Source organism: Acipenser ruthenus, chromosome 29, assembly GCF_902713425.1.
Source record: "Acipenser ruthenus chromosome 29, fAciRut3.2 maternal haplotype, whole genome shotgun sequence".
NCBI classification, from domain to species: Eukaryota; Metazoa; Chordata; class Actinopteri; order Acipenseriformes; family Acipenseridae; genus Acipenser; species Acipenser ruthenus.
Window position 1 is genome coordinate 22,620,584 of NC_081217.1, and position 27,789 is coordinate 22,648,372.

Here is a 27,789-nt window from a genome sequence, read left to right on the forward strand (position 1 = left end):
CAGCTCGCTGATTTCCTGTGTTTGTCCGATTGGCTCTGATATTAAAATAAATAGAAAGTGAACCACGCGGTGACACGAGAAAGAGCGTGGGTGAGTGTAACATTCTCTAACTCTACGGGATTGCACATGTTATAGATGTCATTTACCATATAACATTGCAAGCAATACGATTTTAATACATGTTATGAGATATATATATATAATGTGTGTGTGACAGGATTGATGCGTCTCATTTGAAGTCAACGTGTATCATTTTCTGTTCTGCATATTACTTGGCTCAAAACGACACTTTAAGATCATTTTGGTTTGCTGGAGCTACAAAGCAAAAATGCAATCGGAATTGTGCAATGTAGAATTATAATAATCGGTAACTCGGAAAAACTATACACACGAGCGCGTAGAATGAGCGTGCATGCAATATCCAATTAAGAGAGAGAAACCACACTCAACTATACACACGAGCGCGTAGAATGAGCGTGCATGCAATATCCAATTAAGAGAGAGAAACCACACTCAACTATACACACGAGCGCGTAGAATGAGCGTGCATGCAATATCCAATTAAGAGAGAGAAACCACACTCAACTCGCAGTTTATAAGCCATTGCGTTTTATCTATTGGTAAATGTTACATTATTTTTACATTTTGCAGTTATATACATCTGCAAGTTTTTAAATATATATATATATATATATATATATATATATATATATATATAATCTATAAGCGGTGTGTAATTCAATATGTTAACGTGACATTATTCAGCAGGTTTCATTCGACTTTAAGAAGCAACATGATTTCATTCTCTATGGGTGATGAAAACCACTGGCCGTGGCAGTGGAGGGGAGGGGTTTACTGTAAACTGGTATTTTCGTGCTGGCTTTGTGGGACCTGAATGCTCACTCCCTTTCCACTAGGTGGTACTAATCAGCCACTGAAGAGGTTCATTGCGTTGGCGGGGGAAAGGGAAGCCCATTGTGTTATCTGTGTGGAGAGATAGTGTGTGTCCTGGATGTGCGCTCTGTCCCTGGAGGGAAGTCCATTGTGTTATCTGTGTGGACAGCTATTCCCTGCTGCCTGTCAGCCCTGCAGCTGTTTCCTGTTAGCTGGTTAAGCACACCAGACAGAGGTGTCTGAGAACTGGGAGGGTATGGCTGGCAATCCAGCTTTGAGCATTGAACTGCCTTTTTATATGAGGTGGAATAAACATGCGACAATCTGAACCTAAAACTGTGTGATCGTTTAACTAGTAAATGAACGTTTGCACAAAAGGGTTAAACGTTTGATCTTTTAAAGGTAGAGTGTGTTTTTATTTAAATAAGGGCTAAACAAAATAGTGTTTATATAGAAGGAGTGAATTCAAGTTTATCTTTTGTTTGATTTTAGAAACTGTTGTGTTGGAACAGGATAGGTAATTTATTTATTTATGGAATCTACTCCACATTCCATTCCAATGACAGAACACCTGGGCACATCACACTGTTCCAGAATGCGCTTGGTGGTTGTATAACCAGAATACTCCATGATTGTTCCTCTGTGGAGTAACTACAGTACTGCATTCACTGAATAAATACCTCCCCACATTTGTTCTTTGTAGGCAGAGAAACAAAAAAAGAACTTCCAATACATTAGACGTTATTTCAATACTGTTTATTTGAATACATTGGTGGACACACCTTCAATTTCACCAGCAAGACATTTCACCCACGCTCCATCCACTCATACAGCTTCCTGGAGTGCAGTGAAGGGATTGTCCAGCGTCTCCTCATCACTGACACGGTGTACAGGCTGCTCATGCTTCTGGGAGGTCTCAGTCATTAAATAGAGTTAACACATGCCAGGCTCCACACTGATGCAAATGAATGAGCACTTTTAAAATGGAAAGCAGCAGAGGGTTAGCAGAGAGAGTTTTGTACCAAGCAAGCAGGTAGAACCAGAGCCCTGAACGAGGATCAATATGAGAGCATCTCCTGTACATTCCAGTGTACACACAAGCTGAGACCCTGCAAGCAGCCCTCAAATGGGACTAGCTGCTCTGTGCATTCACCGCTCGTTCACATTTCATCTTTTAGGTTGGTTTACCTCTCTCTGGTAAAAGGTATGTGCTTTTAAAACTCTTGTTTGGTTTTTTTTGCATTCATAGTGAAGTCATTTTACATTCAAAATGGGTTATTTTCCAATAAACATTTGTTTATTGAAAATGGTTTACATTCAAAAGCCGAAATGTGTTTGCGTATTATAAATGGATTCATTCGTTCAAGTTATAATTTGCGTATTTCACTTCAAATGATTCTTTTTTTTTAAATCCAGTTTGAATACAAAAAAAAAAGAATCTGAAATGAATTCCTTTTGAATCTAAATAATGCTGACTCAGTTGATACTGCCTGATGATGATGATGGAGGGTCTCTCTAGTGGAATGTAACGCTGCGCTGGTGGGAATGGGTGCTGGAACGGGAAGCGGTTTGGAGTGGAGGGATCCAGGTTTTCCCAGTGTTCCGTGGATCTGGGCACCTCTTACTGGGCATGGGCTAGCGCTCCGGCTCCCTGCCCGAAACCGAAGCCTTTAGGGCCAAAGTTTTTGGCGTAACATGCTGTGGAGAAATGATATAGTTTGCTTATCAAATTGAAATGGAATTACTGAATTATACATAATGCTGAGATCAAATTGTAAGAAACTGGGAGGCTGCCTTTGATCAACTTATACTGTGGATAAGCCACAGTAGAGCATTTTACAGCACAGTGGATTCCTCCTGGAGTCATCCTGGATTTCATTAAGTATTCATTTTAAGGGGTAATCCAGGGATAACTCTGGGTAAGTGGTTGATGCAACCCAGAATGTGTCTTTCTGCACCCACCTTTACAGTAGATTTCTCCATCCTTATCCGCCAAGGTGGTCGACTCCAGACCCTTGCCACATTTGGCACAGCGGAAACAGCTCTTGTGCCAAGCCTGGTGCAGAGAGAAAAGGAAAGCAGTCAAGCATTGCATGCCAGTTAAACACCACTGCCTAATCCTGGGGAGCTGGGGCTGCAGAAAGTAGTGCAGACAGAGCTAAGGAGCTACTCGGTAAGACGCAGTGAAGAATACAGACCAGGTGAAACCGCTTACCTGGCCGCCACCCACCACCTTCTCTGCAGCGTAGACAGCCTTGCTGCAGCGGGGGCACACCTCCGACCCCTCGATCTTCTGGGCGAATTTGGAGGGGTTGGGGTTGGCGGTGGGACGGTGTGCTCCCTGCCTGTTCAAACACAAGAATAAGGGATTCCTCAGTTCAGTCAGGGGAGTGGTGGATGTAATGTAGACTAGCCGCCCGGGTTGTGAGCTTTAGGCTCTTTTGTGGACCACTTACTCTTCAGGCTTGATCCCGAGTCCCTCGCCCTTGTCCATGCTCAGAGTCCCCGCTCCCTGGCCGTAGCCGTACCCTTTTGGCCCGTGCTTCTTCCCGTAGCAGGCCTTGCAGAAGATTTCATCTCCGTGAACCGCCACAGTGGTGCTGTCCAGGTTCTTCTTGCACACCGCTGGAACACAGCAGAGAGAGCCGCACCCATTACTGCAGTGCTTCTGAAGATGGGAGTCTGCTGCCTTACAATGAGCCCTGTAAACAGCAGCATCAAATGATTTCACTTGTGCTTCGTTTTCTAAACTATGACAGAGCTGTTTGAATATCGTTCCATCCTACTGTCAAACTAGCTGCAACATGTGTTGTGCTTGTCTGTCTCTGTCTGAGGAGGGTTTGCTCTGAAGAATCCGGTCCAGGAATCCAAGCCCTACATTAACTTTCACCTTTTAAACATTCCAGGCTTGCCTTAAAGGGAAGAAAGCCTGAGCGAGCTTTTACCAAATAAGGACACCTTCATTTGTAACACTAATGAAAAACTCCTGATGGTATTTTTACCCTGTGTGTGTGTGTGTTTTTTATTCTGCTAAATACCTACAATAGTTTCTCTGAAATCTGAGCTCTATGTGCCAATCTATTTACAGCATTCCTTTACTAATGGGCAGTGGTCGGGTTTGCCCTATAAGGCTCATCTTTTTGTTTTCCTCTTTGTTTACATTCGTAAAAGATGAAATGGCTGCTCTGTAGACATTTTAAATTCCAGAGAGGAGAGGTTGGGGCTTTGTGTAAACAACCGAGAGTGTGGAGCTGCATACCCGAGTCTAAACAAAGGGCTGGGAGCTCTCCTAGTCTGTTATACTTGCTGGAGAATGTCAGGAAACGAGGAAACAGGCCTGGTTGTCTAAACCGTGTTTCTGCACAGCTGGAGTGTTTTCCTGGTTTACCTCCAGTCTGCATGCCCAGGTCAATAGTCCATGGCATTTTAAATGGAGTATGGCTGTGCTAGAGATGTCTGAAAAGCTAAGAGAAGGACAGTGCAATACAAATAATTCAAGGACAGCTTGGTACTGTTTCTGCTTTCCAGGAATGCAAAGGTTTACACAGTCATTACCCAAGCATGAAGGCATTCGTTGTAACCATGGAAACCCCCATGCTGAGACCTGGGCTGCTTGAACAGTCCTTGTTTGAAACGGAAATGTGTTATTGTGCTCTTTCTTATGTCTGGACCGTTTCCCACATGAAAAATACTAATATTTAAAATACACTTGAAAAACACCAACACTTCCATTTGTATTTCGAGATTCGACTAATCACGCTTTTTTAATGATGGCACCGCTATCCTAACGCTGCACAGAATGGCCTACAAACATGTAATCATTGTTTTGTTATCTGGTACTTTTGAAACGGTATTGTGGTAAAATGGGTAACTTGCTGTGTATTTACGTAGCAGCTGCATATGCTGGTGTATCTACACATAATCACAATGTTAGTGTGCATATTTACAATATACTTGACATGACATCTTTTTGCATGCTCTGTGCAAGTCCACAAAAGGGTTCGTTTTAGAGTGAGGGGTAGGGTTATATCCTGCAAACATAATTCCACAGGGATTTGTCTCGTTACGTTACATTGTAACTGTGCATGATAACATTGTAATGATGTGTAAGTACACATGTATTTCTGAAGTATCTCCTATGTAAATACACAGTAGTTGGAGACACTTGATGTAAAATGCCCCCGAAGCCTCCAGTGGGCAGCAGTGCTGTCGGATCCAGCCTGGACTTACAGCACAGAAAGCAGGACTTGTGGAAGCTCTTTCCATCGCACTGCATCTCCTCTGCGAAGTACACCGTCTTCTGGCAGGCGCCACACTTGTTCCCTCCGCCAAAAGGCATCCTGCCGAGAGAGAGAGGAGACAAACGACTCCAGCTAATTAACAAGCGGGAGGCTCATTTCCCTTGAGCCGAGGGAACACAAAGTCACGGTGTGGCTTGGAACGTGCTTTCAGGACACTTAAAGGCACACCAGAGGAGACAGGGTTTAAAACAGCAACCGCAAACGAGGTCTCCTGGAGCCAGGTTTCAAGCTACTGTTCCTGATAAAGAGGCTTCGTGTTCCCTCCGCTTTAGAGACGGTTCCCGTGGAGTTTCCCTTGCTTGTGGGATTACATTTCCAGTGTTTCTGGAAGTATTTCCACAACTCGTTATGCAGGAACACTAATACAGGATTGAAAATGTAAACCCGTCACAGTGTGCTTTAATGGCAGGATAAGGAGCCAAACATCTACTCCAACCCAATGGAACAAGTGACTGCCGGACGGGTGTTACTGGGGTTTGGCAAACAGGAGAGACTGGAATCTCGCAAGAAATCGAGCCCAGTTTTACTGTGTTTCATCAAAGAACGCAGTCCAGTCCCCCCCCCCTGCCACAGTACAGGTGCCACCCTTCCACAGAGAAATAGAACGCTGCTGCCAGGCAGTGCGGAGCAATTCTGCCTTCGGAATCGTTTCATCCGGGAGTTTTTCCTGTGATCCGTTTTGTTCCAATGCCTTGTTTGTTTAAACCCTTCCCTATCCTGCTTCCCCCTCAGTGCTGAAAATCAGACTCTAACGGGATCTCTTTCCAGGGAGAGTTGTTCTGAACTTGGATGCCTTATTTGGTGGAGAGTAGCTGCTTGTAAATACACTGACATGGAAGCATTGGGCACGACATGCAGATCATTTGTGTTTTAGTGCTTGTCTAAACGAGCTCTGCACTTTCTCCACATTTCTAAGTGCTTTCATTTTTTTTTTCCACCTGCATCTGTCAGTAATATTGGCCCGGTCTTCATTTTAACTTCATCCCTCTTTTTGTGAGTTTTGAAAACACTGCTGAAGCCTCTCTGCTTGTCTCCTTGTTTGAGCCTGAAAGTTACGCAAGGCTGTTTGCACTTCCTTACTTCACACATCACTCTTCCACATGATTCCACAAAATAGATCTTCAAAGCATGATTAATGCTCATTATTTAAGTAGCGTTTTTAATAGGGTAGCGCAGACTCAAATCTGTTGGCTGTGGCTCAGAACACTGTATTGAGATTAGCTTTGAAACATAAATCCATTCGTTTCAAGAACAGGCTGTACTGTTCGCTGTCAGTGTGGACCTGAGAGAAAAAGCTCTTTAGACAATTAAGACGTTTTGTTCCTGCCTAATTTCAAGAGCCTAACAGAAATCCAGCATTTTATTATCACTCCTTGGAGACCAAATGAAAACACAAGAAAACTATTTTATGGGAGGAGGGTTTTTGGCAGCTGTTCGTATAATGCATTTCATAACGCTTTTCCCTTTTACTAAGCTTGTGAAATGGATTATATCATCTGTAATTTCCAGGCTTATCAAATCAAGCCCTTCGTTCCGTAGCAGATTTATCGCCTGATTTCTAAGGGTCTCATAAGTTCAATAGTTAGCAAACGATTGATCAGCAAAACCATTTTTCCGCTCCAAGTAGTCAAAACTTAGTCAGTAAACCCAATAAAAAATAATTCATTATGGAAATTCTGCCAAAGAATAATATGTACCGTATTAAAACAGCTGTAAGACATCCATTGTATTGGAACCAGCTGTGGAACTTCACAGTTATTAATTAGATAGTCACAGCTGGGTCAATAAATTTGTGTGACAAATACTACACTTCTGCCAACAGCCGTCATATCCCCTACGAAGTGTCATCGCCTCAGTGGTACATACTGTATACATTATTAAACAGGATCACATCCATACTTGTGCTTTTTCATGCAAAAAAAATAAGAAGACATCAGATATAAGATTTCCACTTCAAATAAACCTTTTAGATCTGGTACCAAGATAAACATGCAAACTACTGGGCACCTTTTTGCAGTGCAAAAAAAAGTTTGGATTTCAAATGTAACCTTACCATCAATGTAGCCATTGTGTTAACGAGCCTGTATTAATATACAGTGACTTACAGAATGCAAAATGAAAAAATAAAAAGGCATGCCGAACCGTCTTTAAGTGTAGAGCAGTGCTCCTCTTCAGCAGCTAGGTTTCATATTGCACAGCACGGTCTGTGCTGCTCCCAGAGCTGCTCTTGCAATGTGCTCCCCAGTGCATGTTAACAATGCTCTCCTGCCTTACCTGTCGCTGATAACGATGGCTGTCGAGATGGGAGCCTCGGGACTCTCTGGCTGCTGCTGCTGCTGCTTGTATCTCCAGCTGCTCTGCTGTTACAAGGAGTGGCTGCAGTTCAGCACTTCCCTGTTTAATAAAGCCCAGCGGGGGCGCTGCCTGCACGCCACACTGAGGCAAGAGGCGGGGTCACAGGGAGGGGGAGGGGGGGTGTAGGGGCTCCTGCAAAACGCACAGGGAATTCGTGCCACCTTCAAAGTTATCTTGGAATACTGCAAATAAAACAGTGTTCTGAAGACATTGAGAGACTTATTTTGTCAAATAACTTTTTTTTCAGTTTCTTTGGTATTATGAGATACGTACTAAACTTGCCCACTTTTACCACATCGCCAGGTTTCCTTTTCTTTGCCGTGTGCCTGTTCTTTAATCGAGGGCCTCTTGTCAGGGTTAAGAATGTTTTTCACTTGTGCAGTCGCCCCCCATGTGAACAAAACTACAGCTAGGATGTGTTTGTGAATTCTAATGAGCTGGACAGGACCTGCCTCAATGCTGCACGGGCCTTGGTGCTGTCCTTACAAAGATAACACGAAATTCTCCTGTCGGGACACTGCACTTTCATTGGCTATCATATTATTGTTAATAAAACAATGAATAATCCTCTCCCTACACCGTAACCCTAACCTCAAGGTCAGTATCCTGTACTGCAGTCATTGCACATCTAAAGTAGTTCATGTTTGGCAGTGAATAAGCGTTTTTGTGACCGGAGGTGCTGACTTCCTCATCTGTCCTCACAGGAACATTTCGTGGTAACTTTTGTAAGCACTGCGGTCTTGCTGCTGTCTGCTTCCAGGTGCAACATTCTTGAATGTTCCCAAAAGAGTACCGGTACAAACCAGCGCTGCTCCAATACCATTGTGACCTCATCATAAGAGAAGGTTACCGCTCTGGTCCCAGTGTAGGAATGGATCCTGTTGCAGTCGTTACTAGCTGGCATTGAGAACCATTTGGTAAAGGACAGGAGCAGATCACACGCTGCATGAAGATCTATGGTGTCGCTGTATAGACTGGAGATTGCCAGCCCCATTGCACTCTGTTAATAGAGAACTGCAGAATAGATTGCTGTTGTTATAGAGGATGCTTAATGGAGATGCTGTGTAGAGAATCGTGTCCTTTAACTGGGAGCTGGATTTATGTTTTTTTCTTAAGACCCCTCATTTGTAGAGCTGGATTGATGGGGCTCGCTTCACCGTCCTGACATATTCAAAGTGTCTAGCTTGGTAATGAGTCGCAGTGTGGGGCAGTCAGTCGCTTGCTCCGGCACAACAGGGTATTTGTTCCAAGTGTAATGCTTTGTTTCTGATTTGCAAAGCATTGCCAATCTAATCAGACCTGATGAAAGCAGTGTGAAGCATAGTAAACAATGCATACATGCTTTGCTATGTGAATGACAGTGTAGACACACAGGAGGTTATCATGTACATATTCAGCCATCTCACAAGTCTTTTGTATCGGGTGTCAGATAGTTTTAATAATTCTCGTTTAACTGTAAAGAATTTCTCTTCGTATTGGGGATGTTCCTTTCTCATTGGGATATGCCCACTGTAGGCTTTGTGGTTTCACTCAGTGATGCAGGCTTTAAAACCGACGCTCAGGATTTGAGAAGGGAGGGGCATGTTTGCAAACACTTCTCCTTGTTTGGTTAAAAAACTTCTGCCTCCCAGTTTCAGGGAAGCTGCTGAAGATTCCTGAAAGGGATAAATGACGACAAGATCTTCCTCAAAGAGCAATCGCACATCAAACCCAACAGCAACTCAGCCTTGCCAAGTGCTGTGCCATTAGAGGTTCAGCTATGCGGTAGCTTTTCACATTTTAAACCTCAAAGCTAATTCTTCATGTCACCAGTGCCATTCCAGGGAAATGTCCAATCCGCCAGCAATTCAAAAAAGGACATGAGCTGGGATAGGAAAGCCAATCATTCTGGTAGAGCACAGCTCCACGCTTGAGAACGGGAAAGGTCAGACACATCTCCATGCTGATGAAGTGCACTCCTGCTCGTTAGACAATCTGCATTAGGCACCGAGCGTGTTTTAATACAGCAATAAACATCAGGGAATGGTGTCTAACTGGGTGTCTGCACAACCTCGTTCTGTTGATTTATTTATTGATGAGGTTGTTTTTCAAACAAACCCATTACCTCCTTCACAGCCTGGTGTTTTATGGGCAGCAGTGTGGAGTAGTGGTTAGGGCTCTGGACTCTTGACCGGAGGGTTGTGGGTTCAATCCCCAGTGGGGGACACTGCTGCTGTACCCTTGAGCAAGGTACTTTACCTAGATTGCTCCAGTTAAAACCCAACTGTATAAATGGGTAATTGTATGTAAAAATAATGTGATTTCTGTATAATGTGAAATAATGTATAATGTGATATCTTGTTACAATTGTAAGTCGCCCTGGATAAGGGCGTCTGCTAAGAAATAAATAATAATAATAATAATACAGTCTTTCTGCTGCCTGAGCCATGACCTCTTCTCTCCAGCAGGGGTCAGCAGTGTCTAGAACATTCCCACCTCATTCCTTGTGTTTGTGGTCAAACTGGTTCCCTGAACTCTGAATCCCCTTTCTCAGATTCTTTGGTAGCGATGATATTCAGAGCCCAGCAAGCACAATGCAGCAGAGCTCAGTGTGGGTCGTTCTCTGTTAGGAGCCGGTGATTATGACTTCACTTCCTTACATGGCTCTCGCTCCTATGAGTAGGAGGTGTGCGGGCAGCAGTGAGGGATTGCTCACATTCTGCAGGGAGGAGCTGTCAGGGGTGACAGTGTTCAAAGACCTTCTCAGCAAAGAAGCACTGGAATTCTGTACCATCCTGGGATCGAAAGGAGCCCGCCTCCTTTTATAAAACTAGCATTGAACTAGGCTGCATTCATGAAACTGTTACTTCACAAGTTGTTTCTGGGTAGTTTTATACTCCTCATACTGTTATAGCTGTTCAGTTTTTAAAGCAAACCTCCATTGTGGTGATAGTTCAATCTGATGGATATCTCTGTGCTTCCACCTAGCCTGTACATCATACATAGTAGACCCCAACATTGGTGTGATACAGCCATCAGCACGCTGTTGTATTAGAATGGGTGTCTGACATTAAAATGAGCTATACGGTTTAATGTGTCTTATTTAGCTGTACTGTATATTGCAAAATATGACACGCCTATATAAAGATATGTCCAACACTGCCCCCATGTGGCAATCTTATAACCAAGTTTTTAGCTGCAATATTAAACCCACCTCTTAGCTCCAGCTTCCTATTGAAACCCTACACAGGACTTTCTTAATCAACTAGAATTCGTTTGTTCGTCTTTTTGCGATGATGTCATTGTGCAACGTGCTTACCGTAGTTACGGGATTAAGATATGCGCGGTGCTGCAATTAGTGACACTTAAATTATTACAGTCAGGGGTTGAAAAAACCGTTTCAGTCACAATAGGCAAGACAGCATGCAGTATCGGACACCCTGTCCACTCGGCCTAAATAATGCATTGAAACCACTTCTGCGGAGTTCTCTGCACTGTCCCACCTCAGCCTCTAGCTCCTCTGTAGAAATCTAGAGATCACCGAGATCTCCAGGGCTATTTAAACACCTTGCAGGCTTGTCATGTCAGCCCACAGCGGCCCTGGCTTCACATACGCCCCCTTTATTTATTGACGCAGGTGTTTTTTCATGTGAAGCAATTCATTTGCATTGCTTTTGAAATCGCCTTTTAGTTGTTTTGCTTGACTGCTGAATGAACAGCCCTCGGTCTGGCCCGACGCTCCTCCCGTTTGCCGATCAAAGGCGGTCGTCGGTTAAACGCTGCTGTTGAAATGAACACGAGTGCTTTGCTGTCACTGCCAATGCAAATCAGAAGCGAGACTGAATAAAGTCTAATTTGAGGAGGGATTGTGTGCAGCTGCGTCCTTCATTGAAAGAACTGGTGAAAAGAGAAAGGTATTTAAAGAAGGAGTCTAATTTACATTTAAACATGTGGCCTGATGATGATTATTATTATTATACACGGTGAACGATCATTTTCCTGTAAAGTTCTGTGTTTTACAGTCATTATACAGAGCGGTGAAGGATGCAGGAACACAGCGTCTATCTCGTGTTAAACCGGATTCAGCTGAAAGGGTGTTTGAATCGTGTTTTGAAGTTTCTTTGAAAGCCCTTTACAGAGACGCACTGAACTCTCATTTGCGTGCGTGTGATTCTCAGCCCCGTCTGAAGTTAAGCGCGTGGTCAACGCCCTTTATAAACACGGCCGTACATTTTTAAATATCTAACCCCCCTGCACAGATACACTTTTTTTTAGAGGCTCCTAGAACAGCATTTGTAGTTGCAAATACAAACCGGCAATTACTGTGTGCTAGACAAAACAACTGTAGGGGACTCTCTTGTAAAGGCACGTACAATTTGGGAACTGCCGGTCTCTGAGGACCCCTCTTGAAATAAGAGGTTTGTGGGTTAATAGGTTTTGAATAATCCGATGAATTCATTCGATACCGTGAAGAGGACAGTTGATAGAGTTTCTGCTGCGACGCTGTGATTAATGAGAGCTCCATTTATCACCCGGGCAGCTGCGTCCCTCCGTATTGTTCCCTGCACCGCTGAGCGCAGAGGGTGCGTGTGCGCGCGCGTGCCAGGGCGCTGTTTAATTTGGGTACAGCCATGTTAAACCCCATGTTTATGCGTGTGGGTGCAGTAGTGCTGTTTTAAATGCACCATGATCTCAATCTTATAATCCCTAGCTTTCAAGCAGTCTACCAGGCATATCCAGAAGTTATTAAAAGTCCCACTTTTGTGATTTTGATAATAGGATCTTGCTTGGCTTTTCCATGTCGTTTTGAACTCCTTAAAATACTTTAATTGTCAAAATCCAGTCCGTTTTCTAATCTAGCACATGCAGGAGTGTGTCTAGTCTAATGAACAGCATCAACTCCTTATGCACTTGGGGTGTGACTCTGTGCATGCAGCATTGGAGCAAGAATCCATTCCAACACTCAATTAAATGTAAAAAGCTTGCAAGCACGGGTGGAAATGAATGCCGCCTCTGTGCTGCTGGTGAACCCCGTCTCTAGCACGCCAGAGGATGAGCACATATGGCTGAATGTACAGCAGCGGACGAATGAAAGGCAGACCTAAGGGATAAGCTGGCACAAGCCTCTCATTGTAACAGCGGCTGCCTGGCATTCCTCATTATACTGCACAAGAAAGGAGAGGAGTGCGCCTGGGGCACACAGAGAGCCAGAGCGACGCCTTGCACACTCGCCTGACACACACAGACAGCACACCGCTACCCAAAGAGAGTTCCCTGGAGCGAACGCCCTCGACACGGCTGCAGCGCTCCCGAGCCTCGCTGCTCTCTGCATTGATTTCTCTGGTTTCTGCGCTAATGATAACCGCTTACTGGATTGCACTGAATCCTAGCCTTGATGCTGTGGAAGCTGGAGTCTGACAGGATGAGGAGGAGGAGCCCCGCATGCAAGCTCACAGTAAGCGTTTCACTTCACTTTTGATTTTCTTTGTTCCGTCTCTGTGACTGGATTAGAATTCTCAGTTCCTGATCTTCACGATTGGAACCCACATAGAGAATCAATGTGTCTGAAAAACCTAGACACCCACTCCAGTACTAATAATAAAACTGCAGTTTTTGAACTTCTCTGAAGTTTATTGCAGCAGTATTGTAAAATACCCATGACGATACTGCTTCAGTGAGCGAGTTTCTCCTTTTTTAAAAAAGCGAGCATAAAACAATGATGTATTCTTCTCCTCTAAAACGCCATTCGCATTCCTAATTGCTATATCATGTACTGCACATACGCGTCTCTCGAGCTACAGTGTAATTCAATGAGTGGACGCATGATCGTTCTATTGGAAACGCACGTGTCTAAATAGTTACAGAACTGCCATCGTTTTTCATTGTGTCGCTCAGCCTGCTGTTGCATTGTGATAGGACTCGGTACAGTGACCAGGGCAGGGTCCTGTGATGGGACTCGGTACACTGACCAGGGCAGGGTCCTGTGATGGGACTCGGTACAGTGACCAGGGCAGGGTCCTGTGATAGGACTCGGTACAGTGACCAGGGCAGGGTCCTGTGATGGGACTCGGTACAGTGACCAGGGCAGGGTCCTGTGATGGGACTCGGTACAGTGACCGGGGCAGGATCCTGTGATGGGACTCGGTACAGTGACCAGGCCAGGGTCCTGTGATGGGACTCGGTACAGTGACCAGGCCAGGGTCCTGTGATGGGACTCGGTACAGTGACCAGGATCCAGCTCGAGGGGTGAATGCGGTGCTATGTTAGAGAGCTGCAATGCTATTTTGAAATCCAGAGCAGATTTACAGCAGCACTAATAGAAGCCGATCAATAAGGGATTGTCTGTGGAGTCGTAACCCGTTTTATTTGTGCTGCAGTTCATCACTGTATCTGCAGAGGGATACACAAACCCTTATATTAATTATCCACGAGCAGTTAAGTTTTTAGTAACTGATCTAGTGGCTTTGCAGCAGGGGGTTACCATGCCGCTGGCAATAGAAGATACATTGTTATCTGCAGTGTAACATTCCTGTATATTACAGCAATAGCAACACATTGGAGTGAACTAATACTGTCATAGCACCCTGGGACTGCAGTGTCTTGTGTATTGGTTCATTTCACAGTGATGCAGTCAGTATGTTAAAATAGGAAGAGGTTACCACTGTTCTATCATTCTGTCAAAGGCTTACATTACTGTAGCTGTCCTTTTGCACTGGAGCACTTGAGCTCCCATTGGTTAGGACCTGCACACAGTAAGACAGTCTTGAGGAGTTAATTCAGAGTTTTTACCGGAGTGGAGACAATCTGGTCATGCAAGTTAAACTGATGTTCTGGTGATATTGAAACAGAGAACTGTGGCACAGTAAAGAGGAACTCGGGTAATGAGATTTCCTATTTGTGCTGCTCTGAATCTGCAGGGCAGAAGGGTTTTTATTCAGAATATCACTGAGCGAGTTCATCTGTTATTAGAGACAGTGTTGCACTGGTTGGTTGGCTGTGTCTGATTGATTGATTTGCTACACCCTCCTCAAAGGATTGCTCGTGTGGTTTTCTGAAGCACTGAAGATTTGAACTGGGGGTGCTGGCATACTCTCTTTTTTTCTGTATGCAGTCCAGGAGATTTCTTACTTTGGAGTGGATGCAAAACTTGCAATAAAGTAAGTCAGTGAATTTTACAATCCCAGCTTGCTGTGCAGACTCGAGGGGGAGAGGTCTTGAATGCACGCATGCAGCTTTGTGTCTCTCGTGCAATAACCTGACAACGTGGAGCAACATTTCTGTTTGTGGGAAAGCAGATATATTAAATGTTTCGTACATTAGATGCAGCCTTTTCTTCCAAATGCAGACAGAAACTAAAATATATTTCTAATGCATTCAAGTGAGCTAATTATCAATCCATACAGTCAATACTTATTCATGTGAACATTCATTTTCTACAATGCTCATCAGTGTCTTATAAAATGTAGCATGTGTGTGTGTGTGTGTATAATATATATATTGCTTTCAGTATTATATTCTGGTGCAGGGTGTAAAATATACAAGAGCTCACGTGTTATTTGAAATGAGGTACGAGTCGCAGCGTTTACTTTGCTGTTTGTAGCGGTGCATGTTTGAGATGAGGTACGAGTCGCAGCGTTTACTTTGCTGTTTGTAGTGGTGCATGTTTGAGATGAGGTACGAGTCGCAGCGTTTACTTTGCTGTTTGTAGTGGTGCATGTTTGAGATGAGGTACGAGTCGCAGCGTTTACTTTGCTGTTTGTAGCGGTGCATGTTTGAGATGAGGTGCGAGTCGCAGCGTTTACTTTGCTGTTTGTAGCGGTGCATGTTTGAGATGAGGTACGAGTCGCAGCGTTTACTTTGCTGTTTGTAGCGGTGCATGTTTGAGATGAGGTACGAGTCGCAGCGTTTACTTTGCTGTTTGTAGTGGTGCGTGTTTGAGATGAGGTACGAGTCGCAGCGTTTACTTTGCTGTTTGTAGTGGTGCATGTTTGAGATGAGGTACGAGGCGCAGCGTTTACTTTGCTGTTTGTAGCGGTGCATGTTTGAGATGAGGTACGAGTCGCAGCGTTTACTTTGCTGTTTGTAGTGGTGCATGTTTGAGATGAGGTACGAGTCGCAGCGTTTACTTTGCTGTTTGTAGCGGTGCATGTTTGAGATGAGGTACGAGTCGCAGCGTTTACTTTGCTGTTTGTAGCGGTGCATGTTTGAGATGAGGTACGAGTCGCAGCGTTTACTTTGCTGTTTGTAGTGGTGCGTGTTTGAGATGAGGTACGAGTCGCAGCGTTTACTTTGCTGTTTGTAGTGGTGCATGTTTGAGATGAGGTACGAGGCGCAGCGTTTACTTTGCTGTTTGTAGCGGTGCGTGTTTGAGATGAGGTGCGAGTCGCAGCGTTTACTTTGCTGTTTGTAGCGGTGCATGTTTGAGATGAGGTACGAGTCGCAGCGTTTACTTTGCTGTTTGTAGTGGTGCATGTTTGAGATGAGGTACGAGTCGCAGCGTTTACTTTGCTGTTTGTAGTGGTGCATGTTTGAGATGAGGTACGAGTCGCAGCGTTTACTTTGCTGTTTGTAGTGGTGCATGTTTGAGATGAGGTACGAGTCGCAGCGTTTACTTTGCTGTTTGTAGCGGTGCATGTTTGAGATGAGGTACGAGTCGCAGCGTTTACTTTGCTGTTTGTAGTGGTGCATGTTTGAGATGAGGTACGAGTCGCAGCGTTTACTTTGCTGTTTGTAGCGGTGCGTGTTTGAGATGAGGTACGAGTCGCAGCGTTTACTTTGCTGTTTGTAGTGGTGCGTGTTTGAGATGAGGTACGAGTCGCAGCGTTTACTTTGCTGTTTGTAGTGGTGCATGTTTGAGATGAGGTACGAGTCGCAGCGTTTACTTTGCTGTTTGTAGTGGTGCATGTTTGAGATGAGGTACGAGTCGCAGCGTTTACTTTGCTGTTTGTAGTGGTGCATGTTTGAGATGAGGTACGAGTCGCAGCGTTTACTTTGCTGTTTGTAGTGGTGCATGTTTGAGATGAGGTACGAGTCGCAGCGTTTACTTTGCTGTTTGTAGTGGTGCATGTTTGAGATGAGGTACGAGTCGCAGCGTTTACTTTGCTGTTTGTAGTGGTGCATGTTTGAGATGAGGTACGAGTCGCAGCGTTTACTTTGCTGTTTGTAGTGGTGCATGTTTGAGATGAGGTACGAGTCGCAGCGTTTACTTTGCTGTTTGTAGCGGTGCGTGTTTGAGATGAGGTACGAGTCGCAGCGTTTACTTTGCTGTTTGTAGCGGTGCGTGTTTGAGATGAGGTACGAGTCGCAGCGTTTACTTTGCTGTTTGTAGTGGTGCATGTTTGAGATGAGGTACGAGGCGCAGCGTTTACTTTGCTGTTTGTAGTGGTGCATGTTTGAGATGAGGTACGAGTCGCAGCGTTTACTTTGCTGTTTGTAGTGGTGCGTGTTTGAGATGAGGTACGAGTCGCAGCGTTTACTTTGCTGTTTGTAGTGGTGCGTGTTTGAGATGAGGTACGAGTCGCAGCGTTTACTTTGCTGTTTGTAGCGGTGCGTGTTTGAGATGAGGTACGAGTCGCAGCGTTTACTTTGCTGTTTGTAGCGGTGCATGTTTGAGATGAGGTACGAGTCGCAGCGTTTACTTTGCTGTTTGTAGCGGTGCATGTTTGAGATGAGGTGCGAGTCGCAGCGTTTACTTTGCTGTTTGTAGTGGTGCATGTTTGAGATGAGGTGCGAGTCGCAGCGTTTACTTTGCTGTTTGTAGTGGTGCATGTTTGAGATGAGGTACGAGTCGCAGCGTTTACTTTGCTGTTTGTAGTGGTGCATGTTTGAGATGAGGTACGAGTCGCAGCGTTTACTTTGCTGTTTGTAGTGGTGCGTGTTTGAGATGAGGTACGAGTCGCAGCGTTTACTTTGCTGTTTGTAGTGGTGCATGTTTGAGATGAGGTACGAGTCGCAGCGTTTACTTTGCTGTTTGTAGTGGTGCATGTTTGAGATGAGGTACGAGTCGCAGCGTTTACTTTGCTGTTTGTAGCGGTGCATGTTTGAGATGAGGTACGAGTCGCAGCGTTTACTTTGCTGTTTGTAGTGGTGCATGTTTGAGATGAGGTACGAGTCGCAGCGTTTACTTTGCTGTTTGTAGTGGTGCATGTTTGAGATGAGGTGCGAGTCGCAGCGTTTACTTTGCTGTTTGTAGTGGTGCATGTTTGAGATGAGGTACGAGTCGCAGCGTTTACTTTGCTGTTTGTAGTGGTGCATGTTTGAGATGAGGTACGAGTCGCAGCGTTTACTTTGCTGTTTGTAGTGGTGCATGTTTGAGATGAGGTACGAGTCGCAGCGTTTACTTTGCTGTTTGTAGTGGTGCATTACTTGGCGTAGTATTTTTGTTATTAGAGTGTTTTTGTTTTCCGGGATACAGATGTAGTTTCTCACATGTTCAGAGTTTCATATTCCCCCATGCAGAGTTGCAGAGCTGAATTATCCATTGATGTTCGACGTTGAATCGGCTCTCATGTGAAAGCGATAGCTTGATGAAAGTGCAGGACCTCGCTCTTCTCTTGTGTCCTCAGTAGCGTGGCGGATCCAGAGAGATTGGATTGGTTTGTTGAAGGGTTAAGGTGAGCACGGGCTCACAGCAGATCCTCTTCTTATTAGACTGCGGTATGTGGGCACAGAGGGCAGGCTAATCACACTTTGTTCTGTCGTTTTGCCCCCCTCGACTGCAGAGCCATTTAGAGACTTAGAGCCTCAAAGCATCTGGGGGCTCCATGGCAAAGAGCCTTGTGGCTTTACCATGAGGGTGGAGCCAGCATTTCTGCACTGCCTCAAAATCAAGTGTGCTGTTCAAGGGCAGACCAGGAAATAAAGCAGCCGTGCAATGTGGCAATAAGTGATTGTCTGTGGAAGCATTGCATGGCCAGTATATAAGGCCAGAAGCCGTTAGCTTGCATTTCTTTTAAAAATATCCCAAATAAATGTATATTTTTGTAAATGCTACCAGTGGGCACCTTATCATTATGTATTGTTGTGTTTGTAATATTTCAAAATCAAATACAAAAGAAATAGTACTAATATGAATGTATGATTCATGGATTCACGATGAGTCCATGTAACATCACAGTTTAAAAGAGATCACCATTTTGCAGGGGTTGGGAGAAATTAGGACAGGCGGTTCCTAGCATACAAAACAATGTTTATAACTGGCAGCGAGGGGATTGTGTGGAGGTGATGTGAACTGCAGCTGATAGTGTGTCTTTGAAAGAGCAGCTGGCAGATTTCTGTGCACCTTTGCTAGCTGGTTCAATCCCTGTGCTGCAGTATTGTTTTAGGAGCTAAGCCTGACCTACTTTGTGACTGTTGTGTGGACTCACCAGCAGGGGGAGCCAGGGTAACATGCTCAGCGGAATCTCAGATCACTGCAGTCCAAGGCAACCCTGTCTCTATCACTCTCCCCCCAGAGAACAATGAGCCAGATTTAGCAGCCAGAGGATGATCTCTACAAACCTTGTGAAAAGAAACACACACACTGAGGTATCTGGAACATACAGCCTTATTGATCTTTCATTGCACTGCATTAACCATCACCCAAGCATTGACTAAATGAACTAGTACAATACAGTCTCGGCATTATTAAAAGTCACTAGATCACAGATCACTAACTTATTGGACTAATACTGTATTGTGAGTTCCTGTGCTTTATTCCTCCAACGCTGAAAGAGAATACTGCGCGTTACCTCTACATAGTACATTATTTACAAAAAAAAAAAAAAAAAACTTTGTTTCATCAAAGCTCACCGTATTTCTTCAGTCCCTCATTTACATTTCCTGGTTTTTTTTTGGGCCTCGATACGTTATAAGGTAACATGCTTTCCGGTTTCTACCCCTGGAACTCAAAGAAATACATCTTCTGCGCCGCTGTGCAGCTCTTACTCCAGCAGTCCTTCTTGGATTTTGTGGTAGTTTTCTCCAGATAGAAGCTCGTGCCGTGCTGTATCGGTTACATTCCCTTTGCTGGCTGATTCTGTGGGAGCTGTTCTTCTCCAAGCCGGGTTTGATTAGAGGCAGCAGAGGGAATCTTTCATGAAGTCTGGCAAAGCAACAATGGAGCACTTTGATTGGGAGAGCCGAGGAGTCGCTAATGTAATAGAAGCGTGACGCATTGGTCTGTGTCTAATGATGAGAACTAGCTCTCAGCAGAAACCCTTTCCAAACACTACTGTCTAAGGACAGCTCTGTTTGCAAACCATGCTTGACACTTCGCAGGTCATTTCACTTGGAGGGGAGAATTGTCTCCAACCCTTTCAGCAGTTTCTTTCCTGTTGTTAACCATCCAGCTGCTTCCCCCTAGTGACATAGCATGCCATGTTGTTTTTAAACTCTGGGCTTTACTGTGCTTTACCATGTTATGCTATATAACTCCCTGCTTTGCCACGGCAAACTTTCATAAGAGACAGTAGTGACAATGGCTCTCTCTTTCTCGCGCTCTCTCTCTCTTCCAGTGGCATACTTTTTTCTTTAATCACGATGACAAGTCACTTTTATAAAAACTTGCTAAAAATACACTGAGAGACTGCAACCTAACAAGCAGATCCCTGTTCTTATTGTGTATCCAGTGTCCTCCTCCCTGCTCTCTTCCCCATTATTACAGTCAATGTAATTACTATCCTCTTCACTCGCTTCCTCTCTCTGCCTCTGCGCTGTGCGGGGAGCTCCACTTAAAGAGCTCAAGGATGTGCTCACAACAAGAACTTCCTCTGATTGTCTGTAATTAGCTCCTGGATCGCTCACTGAAACACAGTCGACACTCTGTCCTACCACTGCCTGTGCTTCACTCTGTCCTACCACTGCCTGTGCTTCACTCTGTCCTACCACTGCCTGTGCTTCACTCTGTCCTCTTGCACACATACCGACGCTGAGCTGCACTTGCAATCGTCTTATTACACTGATTACTGAGGATTCACACACCTGTAACAGGCCAGTCTAGTTCAGCATGACCAAGACTAGAAGTCTCTAACCTGCCTCCTTGTGTATGTCTCTCTACCCGGTGTGTGTGCGGGTGCGTGTGTGTGTGTGTGTTAAGTGTCTTTAGAGCAGGCTCAAGGTCTGTAGGTTTAGGAAGTGACATATCCTCACTGTTAATAGGTTGGGTATACTCTGGGTAATGGCATATAATCATGTAACACTGCAGAAATCGAGCCAGCAGGAGCACATGCTCCCAGACAGACGCAGAGTTTATTTGTGGATTGATGCTGCAGAGCAGTGATGGAGATGCTGATAGGGCGGTGCTGAGGTGGGGGTGAGTCATGCAGAAGAAGGGAATTCACTGCCAGTGTATGAGATTGAGAGACCCTGCACACACAGCATGGGGCACAGTGAAAAGGTTAACCATTCTTAAGACAAGGATAATACAAATTATTTTTGCAGCTTGCTGCTTCCCCAAACTCAGAATTTGTTAGAACGATTCCTTTTTTTTTTTTTTTAAATTGTCAACCAAGGATTCCGATACTGCCAGATTCAGAGAACAAATCCAAGTTAGCAAGTTAAGAGTCCCGCTGCATTATAAGATGACTGGCCTGCCAAATCTATAAATATATATATATATATAAAAAAAATGAACTGCTGATGGCTCGGAACAGATTTAAAATAGCTTTTTGACTTTCCAGGGCAGCTGTATGAAAGCAGTGATATATAATTACACAATCCACCAAAGAACAGAGAGAAAGCCATTTAAACAGATGAGATTGGCTTCAGCCCATCAGGAGTCTGTGTGTCTGCCAGGGGCTGTCACACCGCTGCCCTGTGATGTTTTGTGACCAAGCTTTTCCAAACAAGCATGTGTTCAGGGCTGGTATCATGTGGTGTTCATGTGTATAGCGGCTAGAGAAGAGAGAGCTGCATGCGCTGCCTTGCAGAACTGATTCCTCAGCCCGCAGGATGCATGCTGGTTTTAGTTACTGGTTTGGAAAGGGTGTGGCACTGTGTGGTGCAGTGGAAGAGTGCACATGTTTCCTTATTAGGTTTTGCAGACTGTAGGGAAATAGCCTAGTGGTGTGCAACAAACTGTGGGACTGAAATACAAGAAAGAACAAGCTCTCCTTAAATGCCTCATTCACTGTATCAGGATTCAAAGCTGCGTTCAAGTATTACATCATAAAGTTTTGTCATGATGTCATTGCCCCGCCCAGTGATGATGTAATACTTTACCCCCCCATCACTTTAACATGATCTCTGTTTCGTACACTGAGACATAGCAGACCGCTTTTGTTAGATGTGTGGACTACACAGCAAGGTCAGTTCGATTCAATTCATGCCCGTTCCTCCCCTAGGACAGTACACTGCCAGTGGAGGGTATTAAAGGAGAATGTAACACAATGTCAGCTGCAGTATGAGCCCTTAGTAGAACGCTACCACAGTGGAAACCTTGTATATTTTGACATACCAATGGAATCACATGGTATGAGTCAATAGCCATTGCAGAATCGTGGCTGCAGATCAGCACAGTGATAAAGCATCAGGGCCACTGTGCAGCACAATCTACTCTGTGGCGTCAATTATGGAGGTTTGCCAAGGCAGATGTTCCTTTTGAAACTGGATCTGCGTGACTAAAAGGAATGCCTGAATAGAATCATTCTGTCACGGTCCTATAAATGTCAGGGAGGAGTGATGTTTCAAAGGACACTTTAGTTTGAGTGTCGCATGAAAAAAAAAGTCAAAGAAGTTTGATTTCTCTGCTACTGAGTGACAGCGTGATTTCTATCCTGCCCGCGCCAGCGTGCCGATCTCGCTGTTGAGCAGCATTGGCATTGCGGGTAGATCCCCTCGCACTTCACCGACCCCATAGTGGTCAGGAGAGTCCCAGTTCCCATGTCAGCCCTCGCCTCCCGGGTCCATTCACTGGGTAACATCCATTGTGTAGATTCAGGGGGTGAAGAGGAGACTGGCTTGATCATTAGTCTTCAGGGCCCTTGATTTGAGAAATGGGTAGCTGCAGTGAGACAGACAGCATTCCAATGGGACATTTCTAACACAGAATCAATAACTCGCTGAGAGAGGCATGTGAATTGGTCTTTTTATCACTGCGTGTCCGTTTTGAAAGGTAATTGCTTGACGGAGGTGTTGAATGCCATGGGGGGTTTCAAGAGAGCCGAGGAGAATTGAAAAGATCTCCCAGCAGTCTGTATCTCGCGACAGTTTGTTTCTGATTGGATGGGAGTCTGGCCACATCTGCTTGGCTCTGGAGATGAAATGGAGAAGCTTGTTAGGTATTCTGTAGCAGACAGTCCTCTGCGTTTCATAGACTTTCCCTCAGCTGCTAGCAAAGACCCCAACAGCACCCGCACGGAGCAGATGGGGCCTCTGTCATTTCTTGGTCCTCAACGTATCGCACTGAAAAAGGGTTTTGACAGCAAAACTCTTGCCCTAAATAAAGCTAAATTGAATAGAGAAGCCAGGAAGATTGGTTGTTTAGAGGCCATGGCTTGACTGATTACAGCAATAACGGTTTCCCTTGTCAGCGTTGTGTATATGCTGCTATTTGATGAATAAAGGTCCTGGCTATTCCTCCTCTCATGGCTCATATTAATGCAAGTTTATTCATTGTTGTGTACCCTGGTGTGTGCAGAATGATTACAGCACACAACAACGCGCGAGGCGTTCGCTGTTGGTTCTTTGTTTCAAGTGCTAGGAAACCATGCAGAATTCAAATTCATTTTCGGATGAATCCCACAAAGCATCAGCATGCAAGCTTCAAAACAGTTCAAAATGATCTTGTGCAATGCATGCACATTCCAGCTGGTCCACGTCTAGCTGCTCATCCACCACGTGCAATTAAAGACAGAGAGCGGGGCTACTGTTAACACAAGCTGTGCAGCTTGACTGTGCTTCTTCAACACGTGTAGGGATCTAGTCTACTGATCATGGTCGATGGAAGTACCGTTGTCATTAAAAAGGCTCTCATGCAAGAACCTTGATACACAAATGACCTCTTTTATTTCGATTTTTTGATTTGCTCGGATCAGTTGAACGGAGCCTTTGTGTATCGGTCTTGCTCCTGTATTTCCCCTGGAGATTTGTTTTGTGTCGAAAGGTTTCTCAAGGAGCTGAACACACTGTCAAAAGGACTAAGAGGATAAACATGTCAATCCGGGACTGATGGTTCAGACAGCCATGCAGATTGCCTTACTGGTTAATTAGGTGAAAATAACCCGTGGCTTAACATAATAAACCATTTAAATCTGTAAAGCATTTCCTATTCAGCAGACCAGGCCTCAAACTTGGGCTGCTGTCTCCATGGCGACAAGGCCTGCTTCCCTCAGATTAGGGGGCATTAACATGTTGTAGTTGGGCTTATCAGATGCTGTTCCTTTTGTAGTGATGATTTAAGGGCAGGGCTGTCAGTTTAAAGACTTGTAGACATGCCAGCACACTTCTGCATGGGTGGCCCACACATACAGAAAAGTACCAGTATGTTAACATCCACTGTCCATTTCATTTGATTTATTTTTAGCGTTTCATAATTATTTATTCAGGAATTAATTTCCTGATTTTGTGTTTTGTACCCCCTGGTCAAACAGTGAATCCGAGCTAGGAACTGAACCAGAGTCTTCCAGGCTCCCAGTCCATCAGCTCTAATCACTAGGCCACACTTCCCCAAAACCAGTAAACTAGTTTAAGTAAAATAGGGCTTTTAATCTTTTAAAATTTTATTTATTACGTACCGCAATTTTCAGTCTGAAACATGCACGCTTTTACACATTTCACAAGAATCTGCGTGTGTTCTGCACAGATTGCACATTACATAGGAGGTGACCAGTAAACTCAGAAGTAGTATTATATGTAGTATTATATGGTGTGTGTTATACAGGGGTGTGTTTTATACTGTACAATTATGGTATCCCATTTCCTGTGTAATTGCAGCCATGCTTACATTGATAAGAAGCTGTGCTATACAGTACGAAGACATCTCCGTGTTTGCTTCCCAGTTTAATGTCGAGAGACCCGCACTTCCTATCCTGAAGAGAGCTGCTCTTGTTGTTGTGTTAGAATGTGTGGCAGATTGAGAAGGCTCCCTGCTCTTCTATCGTGAAAGATCGATTGGATTAGATTCGAGCTGCTGGTTCTGGGAAAGACTGCCCTTGCCAGGATCCCTAATCTCAAACAGGCCTGCCCTAGCTGGGATACTGTTCGGAGTAGAGGGGAGGTGTGCCTTTTTAAAGACCAACCATCCCAAATGATTTCACTGACACCCCAATGGGACTAGAAGGGTCCTGTACCGCAGATGCAAGGGTAGAAAGGTGTGCCTCTTCATATTCTGACTTGCTGCACTGGTTTATAATAGGAGGCTGTGTGGTCCAGTGGTTAAAGAAAAGGGCTTGTAACCAGGAGGTCCCTGGTTCAAATCCCACCTCAGCCACTGACTCATTGTGTGACCCTGAGCAAGTCACTTCACCTCCTTGTGCTCTGTCTTTCGGGTGAGACGTAGTTGTAAGTGACTCTGCAGCTGATGCATAGTTCACACACCCTAGTCTCTGTAGGTCGCCTTGGATAAAGGCATCTGCTAAATAAACAAATAATAATAATAGCAAGCAGCTTCCCAGTGCACAGCAGTGCAGCAGCACCTGTGGTATGGTATCATTCTGTACCAGTGCTAAAGGGGAACCATGCTAAGCTGGCAGTTTGTTGATGTCTGTTTGCCACATTAGTTTATCACTCCTCTTTATCAGAAAGCACTCCAGTTTGTTTAGGAGCTTTGCCATGCCTTTCCCCCTGGCACTGGCACACAGCAATTTTTATATGAGAATGCAAAAGCTTATCTCTCTCTGAATCCCGGGATTATGAGGGATGGAGTAATCGGGCACGTGGTTCTTACATTTGACATTATTAATGGATTCATGGATTTTTATTTTATTTTCATACTGGGCTTTTTTTTTTCATATTAAATCCAGTCCTTGAGCGACTCACTCTCTCGATCACCGTGCTCCCTCGCTGCCCCTTTTCAAAACCACACGCACTCACACAGGCAGCACACGTGGCATTGGAGAAATTGCATTAAATAGTGTTATTGGTGTTATGTTGCTGCTGAAATCAGCAGCTGGCATTACCCCGCACACAGACCCAGGCACAGCGATCCGTGCAGTGGAGCTGTGGCTGCCTGCCTGTCTGCGCTGAAAGATTGCAAGACGCTGGGTTTATGGTGAGCGCTTTCCTTTTCACATCTCTCTTCTCCCCATTCCCTACCCTTGTGTCAGTCTTTGTGCCGTGTCTTTGAGGACGCTGGGAGTCCATTGCTGCAGCTATCTTCCAGTGTTCTAAAAGGACTGCTGCCATTGTTAGGATGTGTGTGTGTGTGCTGTGCAGTACAATGTGTTTGTTAGGATGTGTGTGTGTGCTGTACAGTACAATGTGTTTGTTAGGATGTGTGTGTGTGCTGTGCAGTACAATGTGTTTGTTAGGATGTGTGTGTGTGTGTGCTGTGCAGTACAATGTGTTTGTTAGGATGTGTGTGTGTGTGCTGTGCAGTACAATGTGTTTGTTAGGATGTGTGTGTGTGTGCTGTGCAGTACAATGTGTTTGTTAGGATGTCTGTTCAGCCTGCACAGTACAGCATTTGCTGTGTCATCATGGCCCTAAAGAGATCTGTCCTGTTTATATTGTTGTCTGTGTTCATCAGTTGTAGTCAGTAAAGAAATGTGGATGCCACATGATACAGCCTTGTCAAAAGCTTTGAAAAGCATGCCATATGTAGAGAGAGAGAGTGAGAGTGAGAGAGAGAGAGACTACAAGTGCTGGTAAATGTGTGTGTGTGTTTTGACTCAGCTGGCATTTCATTTAAGGTTATCTGTTTTATAATGTACCTTTATTGATTTTAGGACAGCTCTGCTGCTTTCATTTTTTTTCCTCTACACCCTGGGTGCTACGAGAGTCTATTTGGGGTGCGTCATGATCATTCCAAACAGTGTAGCGGTGTGTAGTATGCATGTGTCAATCATAATGGGAGGCTACTGTTCACTTCAGTGACACCTGTGTCATATTGTTGTACACTCCTATTAGACCACTGGAACACTTTGAAGTGCTTTAGATCATTACTGTGAACCTTATAACTCATGCAGAGGGGCTTCGTGTGGGGGTCTGATTGCTGACAAGCAGCTCCCAGCATGGTGAGTCATGATGCTGCCACAGAGAGCAAGGACTGCTCGTCTCTGATCAGAGAACGGGACAGAAGATCTTAAGAAAAGTGTTCTGTTATTGAAACCCTGTTTGTGCATTGCTGTAAAAATAAAATAAAAAACATACGCAGAACATGCAGTCGATGATGACTACAGGTGAAAAAGATCCTCTCCGAGAGATTATTTCATCTGTTTGTTATGTTTTGTCACATACCAGAGCATTGCATCTCCTCACCTCTGCTGTGAATGGATGATATTGAAACCGGTATCTGTAAATGCAGTGCTTCATCCAGTGCAGCATTCAGGAGCCCTGAAGGCTTGAGTTAATACTTCAGTATCATGTGGAAGAATAGGAGGCTGTTGTTTATAGTGCTTGTAAGACAATTTACTTCCCGCCTAGACCTCACTGAAAGCCACTTTAGAGGCACTAAAGGATTGCAATGGTGAGGGCTGATCTTTCCCAGCTCACTGAGCTACACTTACTCAGCCAAGCAGTTTCACAGCAACAATAGCTTGGCAAGACCAGCAATGCTGAAGATCCAGTTAGGTTTAGGGGTGGCTCTCTTCAGCAACGGAGATGGTGGCTGCCCTCTGTGCGTATTTTAATTTGAAATCAATTTAGAATGATACTGACACACAATTTTAATAACAAAAGAAAAACAACTTGAAACGGGGACTGAAAAAAATGATTTTTAATTCAAAGCTTCTTTGTCAAGCTCCTTGGAGTAGCTATCGGACCAACTGAGTCGGTAGTAAAGAATCTTCCTTTATTTTTCCCGTAACCTAAAACAAACTTGATCCCGGTTTCTTCTGCCTCTTCTTCTCTGTCACGTCACTTCAAACAAACCGTGTGCCGCGCTCACAAGTGCCTAAGAAGAAGAAAGTAGAAACATCGGGAGAAACTAGCTGACAAAACCCACATTTACTGTCGAGGTTAACCTCATTCAGATGCAGTCTGAACTCACTTTATTGAACGCGTTGGAGGGTAAAGATGATGGAATAAATACATGCTATGGGGTGATTTGCTCTACACTGAAGCAATCAGACAGAGCATCGGAAGGTGAAGGGATCAGGGGATGCTGTATCAACAGGATCTAATA

At 44.6% G+C, this 27,789-nt stretch overlaps 2 protein-coding genes across 10 annotated transcripts in view; one reads left to right on the forward strand and one right to left on the reverse strand.

Moving 5' to 3' along the window:
- Nucleotides 1-13: 13 nt before the first annotated feature.
- Nucleotides 14-27,789, forward strand: part of LOC117966035 (neuron navigator 1-like) — a 109,090-nt gene continuing 81,314 nt past the window's right edge. Inside the window, exon 1 of one of the 9 annotated variants that reach the window (XM_059004407.1) lies at nucleotides 14-90. The gene's annotated coding sequence lies outside the window, so the exon portion shown is untranslated. Of the gene's footprint in view, nucleotides 91-11,283; nucleotides 11,444-14,570; nucleotides 14,687-17,028; nucleotides 17,094-17,365; nucleotides 17,418-17,515; nucleotides 17,580-17,785; nucleotides 17,850-18,121; nucleotides 18,143-25,697; nucleotides 25,717-27,789 lie in introns of those variants that run through there. The other 8 variants (XM_059004408.1, XM_059004404.1, XM_059004405.1 and 5 more) reach the window with 8 other exon arrangements.
- LOC117428305 (cysteine and glycine-rich protein 1) lies at nucleotides 1,636-7,626 on the reverse strand. The gene is made up of 6 exons (XM_034047179.3): nucleotides 7,470-7,626; nucleotides 5,125-5,234; nucleotides 3,351-3,519; nucleotides 3,110-3,239; nucleotides 2,857-2,950; nucleotides 1,636-2,592 (listed from the first exon to the last, which is right to left on the reverse strand). Exons 2-6 carry the CDS (start codon nucleotides 5,231-5,233, stop codon nucleotides 2,516-2,518), a joined length of 579 nt encoding a protein of 192 aa, XP_033903070.1. The 5' UTR covers nucleotide 5,234; nucleotides 7,470-7,626; the 3' UTR covers nucleotides 1,636-2,515.